The sequence below is a fragment of the Bison bison genome, unplaced genomic scaffold (genome assembly GCF_000754665.1).
Source record: "Bison bison bison isolate TAMUID 2011002044 unplaced genomic scaffold, Bison_UMD1.0 scf7180017864466, whole genome shotgun sequence".
Classification (NCBI taxonomy): Eukaryota; Metazoa; Chordata; class Mammalia; order Artiodactyla; family Bovidae; genus Bison; species Bison bison.
Window position 1 is genome coordinate 2,447,515 of NW_011495027.1, and position 13,740 is coordinate 2,461,254.

Here is a 13,740-nt window from a genome sequence, read left to right on the forward strand (position 1 = left end):
TGACAAGCAGATTCTTTACCACTGAGCCACCAGGGATGATTAAGTAGTACTAAATTTGCCATGGCTATATATCAACTGTAACCATACATTGTATTTCTCATGTTCAAATCTCAAGTTTGATATCACAGATTTGGATAATAAATAGCCAATAAGTAAACTATGTTCTTACTTTTTTTTTTGGTCTTATTTACCCATTCAGTCTTCAGAAGATCCATATACTGTAAGGTGGAACTCAAAAGTTGCACATACAAACACTAGTTTTTACAGAATTTTCAACTCTTACTCTAGAACTGGACTTCCCTTGTGGCTCAGCTGGTAAAAGAATCTACCTGCAATGCAGGAGACCTGGGTTCAATCCCTGGGTTGGGAAGATCCCCTGGAGAAGGGAAAGGCTATCCACTCCAGTATTCCGGCCTAGAGAATTCCATGGACTGTATAGTCCATGGGGTCGACAAAGAGCTGGACACGACTGAGCGACTTTCACACTTCACTCACTCTAGAACTAGTTATATTGTCTTCTATCCACAGTCAAGAAAAACTAATGGGACCCATATCTCAGAAAGGCAGAGTCTCAGAAGCCAAGAAGACTCTGCCACCTTCCTTTTTTCTTTTTCCACCTGCTGCATTGTCTGTCAGCAGTCCACTGGCTTGCTGATCCTTTCTCTGCTTGCCCCTGAATCCGAAAATTTGGAAGCCTGGGAATTATATTTCCCAGAATACGAAGCCAGCAAATTTCCCAGTTTAGATTCTGCAAGTGCCACATACAAGCGAGAAGGCAGGCAGAGGCCACATTCTTCCCAGCAATAGCTATGAGACTTTGCGGTGGCCCCTCCACCGCAGTTTTGCGTGTGTATCCCCCTACAAATCACCTGCCTCGCTGGGTGGCTTCCACAATTTCCTGAGCTGTGTGGCGAGAATTCCTCCAAGGTTAGCCACAAACCTGCAAGCTAACAATGGGTTTCTTTCACCTCTGCTCCTCTAGCTTTTCCAACTCTCTTATCAGCATCTAATTACGTATTTTAAATGCCTTCCTGCTTCAAGTGTCCAGAGTGGTTTCTGTTTTTCAGTAGGAAGACTGACTGAAATCTCCCATCTCTTAATTTATATAAACATGTAGTCAAGTGTCCTCTTAAAGACAAGTCTAGTTTAGATGATCAGTACCAGACCCCCAACCCATTAATTCTATGTAAAGTGATTTTAATCTCCGAAGTACCCCCTTTTGTGATTTTTCTTCCCCTCCTTTTGGAGAATTCTATATCAATAATTTTATTACAGAAGCTGGATCTGAAAAATACACCAGTATCAAACAATGCTCCAAGTGATGATACCAGGTGGACAGCTAACTTGCCATAGTCCATCCTTAGTATTTTCAGCTTCCTTTCTCTGTATTTCTGTCCAATTACTTGTGTGTATGATTTTGTCCATTCTTTTAAGGGCAGGGATTTTTTGCTTGTTTGTTCCCTAGCACCTAGGAAATGTTCAAAGATGTTGGTTAAATGCAATGTAAAAATAAGTGTGTGGGTTTCCATTTGCCTGGATGGAGTAAACAACAATTCACACATTTTGAATTTAAGTTCGCTTTAGCACCCATAAGCAGATCATCAAATCTTTTAGTTTCTCTATTTTGATTAGCGGTTCCATTTTATTCCAGAAATTCCTTCTTCCCTGTGTTGATGATTGGTTTACAGTTACACATTTCACACCTGCCTCCTAGATTTCAATTGGTCTCCCTAGGTGATCTTTACATACACTAAATCTTCAGAACCACTGCAATGAATCAGCTCCTTTTAGTTGAAATTCCTAATGCAAGGAATAAAATCCAAAGAATCCAAGGCTTGGGATTCTTTTTATGATTCACATCTGGGAGGTGATGTATAGGATGACAGAATTTTGGAGCTGGAAATGTTCTCACAGGTCATTTAAGTCTGTTATTTAGATCAGCGATCATCTGGAATTTCATAGATAGTTTAGGACAGCACAGAACTCAGAAGCTCGGTATTCTGAATTTCAGCCTAGTGATTTCTTTAAGATGGTTATCATAACATTTGTGTGAGTGGTGAAGTGAACAACCCCGTTATGTGTGCCAATCATACTGTGGATATGTTTATATGTTAGTATAGTTGTCTGACAAGTAGTGGTAAACTTCTAACAAAATTAATATATCAGATGATTTCCAATAGATCCAAGTGAAGTGTCTTGAGGAAGGGAGAGCATTTTTGAATACGCACAAAGATGTAACATGGACTTGTGGCAGGCACCACCCTTGTTCTTCTTCAATACAGCCTTGTGACTAATATAGAATGCGTAGGTGTTAATTTCAGTAATAAACATAATACAGATGACGTTTATGGACATTTGAATTTCTGTAAACTTGAAGTTTGTAATCTAGAAAAAATTCTATAAAGTTTGCTGTATAAAATAGCAGCTCTCTAAAAAGCTGGCAAGAACGGTAAATTCCAAAATCCAGTAAACTGCAAACCATGTTCGTGGATTGACATGCAGAGGTGCTGCATTATCTATATAGCATAACGTGACCCGCCCTCTTATTCACGTGTACCGGAATCTCCCCATGTGATTGTGGTGACCATTGCACTAGTGTTTGCACCATAAACCTTTAGCTCAGAAATTACATGTGACAAAATACTCCGAATCCTTAAACACTTGACCATCTGTTAATTTAGGAGAGAGCACACTCTAAGACACTGGAGAGAATGATGTGAAAATAAGTAAGGCATTAAGGCCAAATAAAAATCCCTACAATCCTAATGCTATTTCTCTGTGAAAACTAGTCTTACATGATGAGTATCTTAAATTATGTGGTGTGTTCAGGCGAACATTTCTCACAAAATGCAGCTTTTCCTCAAGCTCCTTCCTGCCTTTAAATGATTCTAACCCCAACCCCTATGCCTGAAAGACAATGTGCAATGTTAAAAGGAGCCCTAGGAGTTTCCAATTTAATCTCACATTTAGCGACCCACCAAGGGCATAGAATTCTCGGTAAGCATCCCATGAGTCAGGTATGTGTGTGTTTTAAATTCTTGTTAGTGTGCAGTGAGATGCACCATTGTGTAGAATAACACTCCGGTTATTTTCACTCCAGGTTCTAACAGGGCTTGAGTCTGTCTCTAAGTCAATTTCATGAGTGTCATCACAGGGCTTACCTGCCTTATGCCTAGTCCAATCAGTTAAAAGAGGGCCAAGCATTCTGATTGCCTCCGCTCCCACTCACAGAATGATTAGAGGATCAATGAGCTAATAAAAACAAAATGCTCTTAATCTCCTGCAATTAGTCTAGGAACACAGGGCACTGCATGCCTTGTCATCTACACGGGGCAGCCCCAGCAGATGAACAGAGCTGTACGCCCCACACTTCTCCCGTACCCTCCCCCCATCCTGCTTGCTGCTGCTGCTGCTGAGCTCCCCCAGTCCCTGATCCTGGGCCATCCAAACATGGGCTCAGGGTGCCAGCGAAGCAGGGGCATTGAGGTTTCCAAACTTTGATTGCAAATATTTATAAAAAGCATCAAAGTGCTGACTGTGAAGGAAGTTAGAGTTTTGTTAGAGGCTTACACAAGTCTACCATTCACTTAAAAAATTGTTCACCAAGAAATTTCAATTTATTTCCAAAAAACTTCTTTCTTTCCAAGAGACAGTCTTCATGAAGAACTAAATTCTCTCATCAATACATATTTAGCAGAACATCTCGGGCAGTGCTACGAATCTAAGGAGAAAATGAATCTTGTTTGGCTTGGGTGTAGCCCCTGCTTTGAGTCAAGGGCCTGTCTGAAAAAGTTAGGTCAGATTTTTAGAACTATCATCTCAATGACTTACAGATAAACTTGGGGGTCCTAGAATTTGAATAGGAGCATTCTTTCTTTATATTTTTCCAAAAAAGAGATGGCTTTGCTGTGTTCCTGGTGAGCCGAGATGGCTGGCACTTGTCATCTTCAAATATACATGACTCCTCTGCTCTTGGACCAGTGCTGAGATATGTGTGTGCATAAAAACAAAAGCTATCTATTTCCACCCTGAGTTTCCACACTTGGATCCCCTCCAGACACCATTCTGAACATGACACTCTGCTGAAGGGCACTAAAAATGGTGCTTTCCTCAAAATAAAACCTTTAAAGGTCCCTTAGTAGCTATTCAGGGACTGGTTTTCAATTTCAATTCTCCACCCCTTGCCCAGCTGTAGATTCAAAATGCTTACATAAAACACTGAGAATACGTACTTCAAAGCAAATCTGATTTTTCTTCTGTAATAGAAATGAGAGCTATAGTTACCACAAACTATATTTTTACTTAGAAAATACACAAAGTAATAATACACCGCCAACAAAAGAAAACAGATTCTCTCTTTTTTATTTTATTTTATAGGTAGCTTTGGTATAAGCTTCAGATAGATCCACTTACTACACAGTTTGTGAAATCTATACCTTCAAATCATACTACTCTCTATTTTAGGTCATTATATCTAAAAGCATGACTTCTCAAATCCTTTTATTACAAGTAGTTTTTGCACAGAAATGTTATATCACAATAGCAAAAAAAATGTAAACTTCTTTTGCAAACTACATAAATACTATAATATCTGCTTTGAAGTTATTCTTATGTTAAAATCAGAATATAATCTACATGCTTTACATAGAAAACTCTGGCCAGTACCTACGTGCTTAAAGCTTTTCTTACTGACTTGCCTTTCATGTTACTTAGGTCTTGGAAGGAGAAAAATTTTAAATAGAACCCAGATCAAAATGCAGTCCATAAGTAAAGCAAGTACTGGAAATATGTCAATAATTGTAGGTAAAATATGAGATGTGAAAATTACTCTATTTATTAAATCTGACAAGTTACCAGGGTATGGAGGGAACTTAATAGAAAGACTCAACTACTGAGCGCCGAAGAATTGCTGCTTTTGAACTGTGGTGTTGGAGAAGACTCTTCAGAGTCCCTTGGACTGCAAGGAGATCCAACCAGTCCATCCTAAAGGAAATCAGTCCTGAATATTCATTGGAAGGACTGATGCTAAAGCTGAAACTCCAATACTTTGGCCACCTGATGTGAAGAGCTGACTCATTTGAAAAGATCCTGATGCTGGGAAAGATTGAGGGCAGGAGGAGAAGGGGACGACAGAAGATTAGACGGTTAGATGGCATCACTGACTCAATGGACATGAGTTTGGGTGAACTCCGGGAGTTGGTAATGGACAGGGAGCCCTGGTGTGCTGCGGTTCATGGGGTCACAGAGTCAGACACTGAGCGACTTGCAAGGAACTCAGCTCACATGCTAGTATACTTTTCACCCTGCTGATCTGTTTTCAAATGAATCACCCCTTGCTATTAGAGCTAAGAGGCCATTTCTACAACTATTAGTCCTAGACTGAAAAGTCTAGGTGGCCAGTGAATTTATTTCACCATCACTATCTATCTGTGGTGTCTCTCAATACAAATTTGAAGTATGTCAGTATGTAGGTGTGTATACAAAAGCGTGCACACTGAGAGGACTACATAAAGGGCTCTTTTTTCACTGCAAATAGAGCATTTAATGTTTACCTTTTTTGTTATTAAAGTAAATCTTTTTCCTCATACCGTCCTTTCAGTCAAAGATCAAGTTAATTAATCTGGAGCCCTGACTGATGTGTTACTTTGAGATTCCTATTGAACACCTAGCTACTGGCCATGGTTTGTTTGAGGAGAAAAACATCACTGCTGAAGCACTTTTTAAAATTTCAAATGCATGCAGAAAGAACTACATATGCTTTCCAAGCAGCTACGGATAGTGGCTCAAGTAACGTTTTTATTTATTTTGTCCTAAGCCCTTTAACAACATCCTTTGAAAAAAAGAGACAATGCCTACAAGATGGCAGCAGAGACCAGAAAGCACGGCCTGGTGGGCGGTACTCCGAGAGGGTCACCGGGCCTCGGGTGGGAACGCATTGTGCTGCCGTCCCTCTTTCTGTGCGTTCTCTGTAAATGCACGTGTCCTCTCTCTTCTGCCCGTGCTTTACTTGACGTAAAACAATTTTTAAAACAAACTTCCCAATGATTCATTCAGAGCTCAAATAACACTGTACGCGGGCTTTGTTGGAGACAGGTAACCATTCCGAACACCTCTTCTCCCCTCGGAGGTCGGGGTGGGCGGAGGGGCATCGCAGCCTACGAGCTGCTCTTGTTGCAGACGGGGCCTCGGTTGTTATCCTCCGTATACTGGCTGCCCCCCGTGTCGCTCCGGCTGAGGACCATGGAGGGGAGGCGGGAGGGCCGCCTCTCCGGGTTCTCTTGCGAGAAGCAGCAGAGCATCCTCTTCATGGTGCTGTACATGTCCTCATCCTTGTAGGAGTAGATGATGGGGTTCATGACGGAGTTGCACAGCGCCAGCAGCAGGAACCACCTTTTCACGTGCTGCACGTTGCACCGCGTGCAGTTCAGGCCGTCGAGCAGCAGAACCACCAGGCCGGGCGTCCAGCACACGACGAAGGCCCCTGGAAGGAGAGAGAGAGGAAGCAACAGGCACTCAGACGTCAGCTTAATTATTTAGGTTTCTTCTCTCCCAGTCTTCCATCAGTGGCATCAAGGGACTTTGAGGGTTTGTTTTGACAACTGCAAAGCAAACTTCCAGACTTCCTCTAAGCATTTGAGACCTGGGCTTGTTAGAAGCAGACTATAAACCACATGCCACTTCACCTTCCCATCTGCTTACCCAGGTACCTTAGTTAGAGGCTTACACTTATCTCTTACATATTGAGCACAACACAGACCTTATTTCCATGTGTTCTCTGAATCACACTAGAAGGCTGTGCTGTCATTATCCACATTCTTCAGGTGAGAAAATTGAGGCCCAATTCCAGAGTCTATGTGGGGGAAGCCTCACACACATAGTGTATGTGGGGAACCCTGCACTCTGCTGTTCTCCAACTCAGACTTTCCAAGTGCTGTCCTTAATAAGACACACTGCATACATAGGTATCTCCTAGTCTTTTAATCAAGTCACTTGCTCAAAAACTATATTCTTAACAAAACCATGTTTAAGCTGAGTAGGCACAAAGTTCTTTTTAACATTCACAGGCCATCTGCTTAATCAACTGGTCTAAGTTGAGATAGACATTTGTGTCAGAAATAAGTTTTTCTCTTTCATGATGAGATAGAGATGTGCTTTTATTAACACATTTATTTAGCACAATTTTAGCACCAACTGCACGTGAAGGAGGGCCTCTTCTGAGTCTCTATCCATCTGACCAATTTAGCTTACTTCAGAACTTTCTGATTTATTCTTCCTGAGATATGAGACACAGGTTCATTATTTCCCTACTTAGTCAGCATAACATCAGATAACAATGACAGCTAATACATGAATGCTTCCCTTTATTAACTCATAGAACCACACTATGAAAGCAGACATCATGATCATCCTCAGGAAACTGAGGTACAAGAGAAATTCAGTAACTTGCTTATGAGAAAACAGCTTGTAGGTGACACTGAATTTTGAACCTAGGCAATCTTCCTTCACAGGCTGTGCACTTGGCCACTATGGGACCTACCTCCATCTTGGGGTGTGATTTCTTTTTCCAAAAGTCCTTATCATTTCTTAATGCCCTTACTTATGCATTCAACAAATAGTCACTGTGAGCTTTCAATGTGCCAAGAACTGTACTAGAAGGTGAATGAGGTGAGGCCCATGCGCTCTGGGAGCTAATGGGGGAGAGAGAATGGACAAGCAAGTCTGTGAACTGTATCACTAACTAGTTACTCCTCTTGGTTAGATTCAGACCTGGACAGTATTCTTCTTAGTGCTTTATCTTTGTTCTGAGAGATATAATGATAAGCAAGTCGAGTCAAGAATTATAAAGAGGAAGTCTGAGGCCGTGAAACTCCATGAGTTTTGGGGTCAGACAGCTAGGCCCAGCTCCTCACCTTATGAGCTACTAATAAGGCAAATCACCTCTCTGAGCCTTCTTCATCCCCTCATTTAATAAAGATAATGATCTTGACTTAGGAAGTAATTGGGAAGGTCAGAGGTAATGAAAAGTGGAGTCTAACACTGCACTGGGTTCACTCAGCAGTGGTTATCATGAGATGCTTTGTGAGAGACATCTGACAAAAGATGTGCCGGAGTTCTCAGGGGGTTTCACTTCCCATTTCATAACTACACCTCTCCAGTGGCTCCCTTTCCTCTCCATCCTCTATTATTTGGGGGTTGGCTGACATATATGAAGAAAGAAGTGACCTTGGAGTTAAAAGATCAGAGATTTGGGTCCAAATTCTTCATTTACTGTACAACTCTGGGAGATCGGTGTTATGAGTCTGGGCTTCATCTTTCTAAACTGTAAATTGAGGATCTGTGGAAAGTTGTGGGTTTTTCAATCTGTGAGCTGGGGCACCTTAGTGGGTATGCAATCAAATTAATGAGTTTGGAAAAGTTTTTTTTTTTTTTTATGAAAGAATAAAATGCAATGGAATGAAACAGCTCAGAGTATATTACACAGACCAAGGGAAATACTGTTTCATGCAATTTTTGTTTCACTTTTATATACTACATTTATGCATGCATTGGGCATAAAGTAAGATATTTCTGACTGTTGGGATTAGTCAGAAAGTTTGAAAAAGGCCCCGTCTAGCTCCAATGGTCTGTATTTCCTAGAACAATAACACTTCTGCTCTCTCTGCTGTTTCTGAGACAGGATTACTGTGTTGTCAACAGGGAAGAACTAAAGAAAGCAGGCATCAAAAGCTGTAGCTACCAACTTTGATTTGATTTGACGTGTCCTTTCTGTGTAAAACTGCAGAATTCCAGAGAAATTCCAGAGGGAGTTTCCAAGGGTTTTGTGTGAATGGGTAGGAGGAAATATTGGTAAACTTCATACTTAGTTAAATATACATATCAAAGTTTTTTTTTAATATTTACTTATTTTTTATTTTTGACTGTGCTAGATGTTTGTTGCTGTGAGGGCTTCATTCTAGTTGCAGTGAGTAGGGTCTACTCTCTAGTTGGGGTGCGTGGGTTTCTCATCGTGGCAGCTTCTCTTGTGCAGCACAGGCTCTAGGACAAAAGGGCTTCTGCAGTTTTGGCTCCTGGGCTCTAGAGCACAGACTCAGAAGTTGTGGCACATGGGTTTAGTTGGTCCACAGCATGTAGGATCTTCCTGGATCAGTGATTGAACTTGTGTCTCCTGCATTGATAGGCAGATTCTTTACCACTTAGCCACCAGAGAAGCTCCTTGTCAAACTTTAATAGTGTATATAACTTCCAAACTAATGGAAGGGGAAGGATGCAAGCAAAGGAAAAAAGGGTCTCAACACAAAAGAAAGGTGGCAAACATAGAAAAGTAGGGATAAAGAGAAAAATAAGGTACTGGAAATGAATCCAAATTTGTTGACCCTTGAACAACACGGGGGTTAGGGGTGCTGACCCCTGCACAGTCGAAAATCCATATATAGCTACATTTGGCCCTTGCAGCTATGATTCCACATCTGTAGACACAACCTCAGATCAGATCATGTAGTACTGTAGAATGTATTTCCTGAAAAAAATCTTCACATAAATGAACCTGCTCAATTCAAACATCTTTTGTTCAAGGGTCAATGATATCCTAACAATTAAAATCAATGTTAACTGTATAGTTAAAAAAGCCAATTGAAATAATTCAATGTCTAACATTACAACCATATGTGGTAAAACCCATGAAGAAAGCCAAGATGATTAACATGAGATTTATGATATGGTTACTTCTACAGGAGAGAGGGGCCCACCAGGATAGTGTACAAAGGAGGTTCTAAAGACATTGATAATGATCTATTACATTGGGTAGCAAGTACACAGGTGTTTTAATTTTTTTAATTCTTTAAGTATTATTCTTTAAACCGTACACATATCATATAATTTTGTTTGAATGATCTATTTCATATACAAACATCAAAAAAGGGATAAAAGTAAATTGCCAATATGTTTTTCTAAAGATTGTTTTTAAAATTGAATTTTTAAAATTCATTGAAGCTTTTTTCCTCAGCATAAAACTCTAGTTTGGATTAATCAGGGGACCTTAACACTCTAAATAAATCTTCAGATATGTTTGTCATAATGTGGTAATTCATACACATTTTTCTTTTGCATTGAACTTCATAAAATATTTCATTCAATCAACACTGAAACACTTTTCTTTGGGCAATGATTATATACTAGGCACTGTTGTAACCATTTTATATGAATTAACCATTTAATCCTCATAGCAACCCTTGGAAATAGGTACTACTACACACACACACACACACACACACACACACACAGGGCTGTGTGCTGTGCTTAGTCACTCAGTCATGTCTTTGTGACCCCATGGACTGTAGCCCACCAGGGTCCTCTGTCCATGGGGATTCTCCAGGCAAGAATAGGAGAATGAGTTGGCATGTCCTCCTCCAGGGCATCTTCCCAAGCCAGGAATCTAATCCAGGTCTCCCTCGTTGCAGGCGGATTCTTTACCGTCTGAATCGATACTGTCTAGGTACTGTCTGAGTACCCTCATTTTAAATCTGAGAAAAATGAACCATGGATAAATTGGTAATCTGCTCAAAGCCATGCAGCTGATAAGTGGAAGGGCCAGGATTTGAACTCAGGCAGCCTGGCCCCAGAGCCTGTGCTCCTATTCATGTGCTAGGCTCAGAAGTGAGTACAAAGGATCTTATTTCTAAAATAAGTAATGGGGAAGAGGAGAGAGTACTTTTGACTTTTAAAGTCCTGTTCATAGAATGTCATATCTAACTCTGCTGCTAAGTCACGTCAGTTGTGTCTGACTCTGTGTGACCCCATAGACGGCAGCCCACAGGCTCCCCCATCCCTGGGATTCTCCAGGCAAGAACACTGGAGTGGGTTGCCATTTCCTTCTCCAATGCATGAAAGTGAAAAGTGAAAGTGAAGTCTCTCAGTCGTGTCCGACTCCTAGCGACCCCATGGACTGCAGCACACCAGGCTCCTCTGGTGGGATTTTCCAGGCAAGAGTACTGGAGTGGGGTGCCATTGCCTTCTCCCTAAAGCTGCATATATCACAACTACGTCATTCTTTGGTTTGCTAACAGAAAGATTTTGTGGCAAAGGAAGGAAGGAAAGAAGGAAGGAAGCAAGAAAGATGAAGAAGGAAAGAAAGAAGGGGAAGGGGAGGGAGGAAAGGAGAAAGAATTTCAGCAAAAATATAGGCTGGCCATTGGGGTATGAAGAGCCAAAAAAAAAAAAAAATCTGCTGACCTTTTTATTACACTGTTTCCAAGAACAGCAAAAGGCAAGGCTCTGACAGAACAGCCCAAACACACTGGGCTGCTGATCCAGAGATGGTGCTTCAGTGGTGCCATTTGAGGTGACGATTACACTCCAAGCAGGGACCCTGGGAAACCGCAGCTCCATGACTCCTCCACCCAGCGGCCAGGCTCTCCTTCTAAACACACCACAGAGTGGAGGCGCAGCTTATCTTAACAGTTCATTTGTTAGGGGTTTTTTACTGTGTGTCAGCAGCAGCAGATATGAGGTCCCTCAAAAATATTTAAAAGGAGAAGAAAATGCCAGGAATGGTTCTGGCCTTGGGAATCTGTCTTCTTGGAGAATTCTTGAAGAATGTGGGAGATGTCAGAAGCATACAAATGGGCAACTGTCCCAGTTCTTAAAAGAGGGCCAGATGGTGCATCCTAGCAAATATATATCAGTCAGCCCCTTATGAATTTCCAATAAATTCTAGAAGAAAAAACTAAGATGAGTGTTTTTTGAGTATTTAAACTCAATGCTCAGAACAAACAGCTAGGAATAAGCAAGGCTTACCAAGAGACATATGTCAAGACTGGATTTTTTTTCCCCCTAAATTAGGCATTAACAAATAGAAGCAGATTTAAAGGTATCTATCTGGGAAATGGAAGCAATCAGGTACATTTTTCTTGGAGAAGAAAAGGCAAAGGAAAACAAGATTATATTAACTGTCCCCAAATACCTGAAGGGTCATTACATTAAAAAGAAGCACAACTTAGCTTGAAGGTCACCCTGAACCAAATGGAAAAGTATCAAAAAGCAGAATTTGAACATAAATTTTTTTTTTAAAGAAAATAAAGCTATTTTTGAGAGGAATTTGTTGTCCAACAGACAGAGAGCCTCCCTTGGCCTGAGTATTTTCTTTGCCCAGATCATCCTGAGATATACAAAGGGAAGGGATTTTCCCCAAATGAGAGAGAGAGGGTTAAGTGGCTTCTGAACTGTTTTCCAAGTAGAAAACTGCTATCTACAAACTATGAGTTTCAACTCCCCACGCAATCCAAAGAAATTCGACTTGTTGGTTTCCCAGACATCATTATCAGACAGTATGGCTAAAAAGTGATTAAGACAAATTCTCCAAGATAGCAATTCCCAAAGCTGGGTGCCCATCAAATTCCCAAGGGAGCTTTTTACTAATGCATATCCTCTGGTCCTATATCAGACCCAATGGCCAGACTCTCTGTGGTCAGATGAGGAAATCTGTAGAAGAAGTTTCCTGGGTGGTTACAATGCATGACCAGTTTCACAAATCACTTCTGTATGGTGACCAATAAGGTTTCATCAAGCTGACCTTGTCAGCAAAATTGTAGACTCTATATAGATTTGGCCAAAAGACATGGAAAGGAGGTAGAATTCTTTAAAACAAAAAAAAAAATCACCTTTAGATCAATACATTCAGCTTCTATTTGGAAAAATGTTTGAACAGATCTTATACATAAAAGAAGTGTATAAACACAATCATGAAAACTAGTCTACAGGCAAGGCATACCCCATCTTCCGCTGGCCTTAGCTCGCTCTCTGGTTCACCCTGCCAAGAATGCCTTCCTGGCTCCTAATCTAAGGTCTATTTTCATTCCAAGCTTAGCTCCTATTCTGCCTCCTCCACTGGACCTCTCCCATTTGTCCAACCCACAGTGACCATTCTCTTCTCTCAATTCCTGTGACACTTCCCACCTACAACATCCACGTGGCACTGGGCATATCACCTGCTTAGTTCCACTCGTGCATCTCCCAAGACCTCTGGGCTAGGCAGTGTGCTTAAAGCTTTACATACACCCATTGTTTAAATCTCATGGCCCTGTGAGGTTGCTACTCTTATTGTCAGTCTCATACTTGATGAATCTGAACTTCAGAATGGCTCAATGGTTTAGTCAGAAGCCAATGAATAGAAGAGTCAGAATTTGAACACCAGCCTGATTCCTCCATGCAAATTCTTGAGCATTGTACTATACTGAAGTAGTTTTCAATACATAGGTCCCATTGTTCAGGTCCATTATAAACTTCCCAAGCATGCAGGCTATGCCTCATACCTGTCTGTATCCTCAGAATGAAGTATAGAGCCCCACACTCAAGTAGCAGAGAAGACATGTCCATTGAATGTAACTGAAGTTTATTAACAACCACAAGGCCAGGTAATGAATAAGCACTAGCATTTCTGATGCAGTGCCCTTCAGGCACTGACAGGCAGGAAACCAGGATGGATGGTTCTGACTCCTGTCAAGGAAGGTGTCGGGTGAAATAACACTCAGTTGAACAGAGTGCTGAAGGTCAAGAATGACTGTGCCAGGGTGAGGAATAGTGTGATACACTTGGGGAATTCCAAACAGGTTTGGATGGCTTTAACCCAGGAAGGTGACTAGGGAAGTAAGATGAAGTCTGAGAGATGAACTTGGGTAAGACCTGGAAAGGCCCCGTGGGAAGTTCTCAAGAGTTTGGATTTATTGTGTAAATCACATCCCATAA

The 13,740-nt window shown here is 41.2% G+C and overlaps 1 protein-coding gene across 1 annotated transcript in view; it reads right to left on the bottom strand.

The window, feature by feature from the left end:
* Nucleotides 1-4,345: 4,345 nt before the first annotated feature.
* Nucleotides 4,346-13,740, bottom strand: part of LPAR3 (lysophosphatidic acid receptor 3) — an 84,285-nt gene continuing 74,890 nt past the window's right edge. Inside the window, exon 3 of the mRNA XM_010860311.1 lies at nucleotides 4,346-6,481. Coding sequence (XP_010858613.1) covers nucleotides 6,156-6,481 — 326 coding nt within the window. The 3' untranslated portion in view covers nucleotides 4,346-6,155. The remainder of the gene's footprint in view (nucleotides 6,482-13,740) is intronic.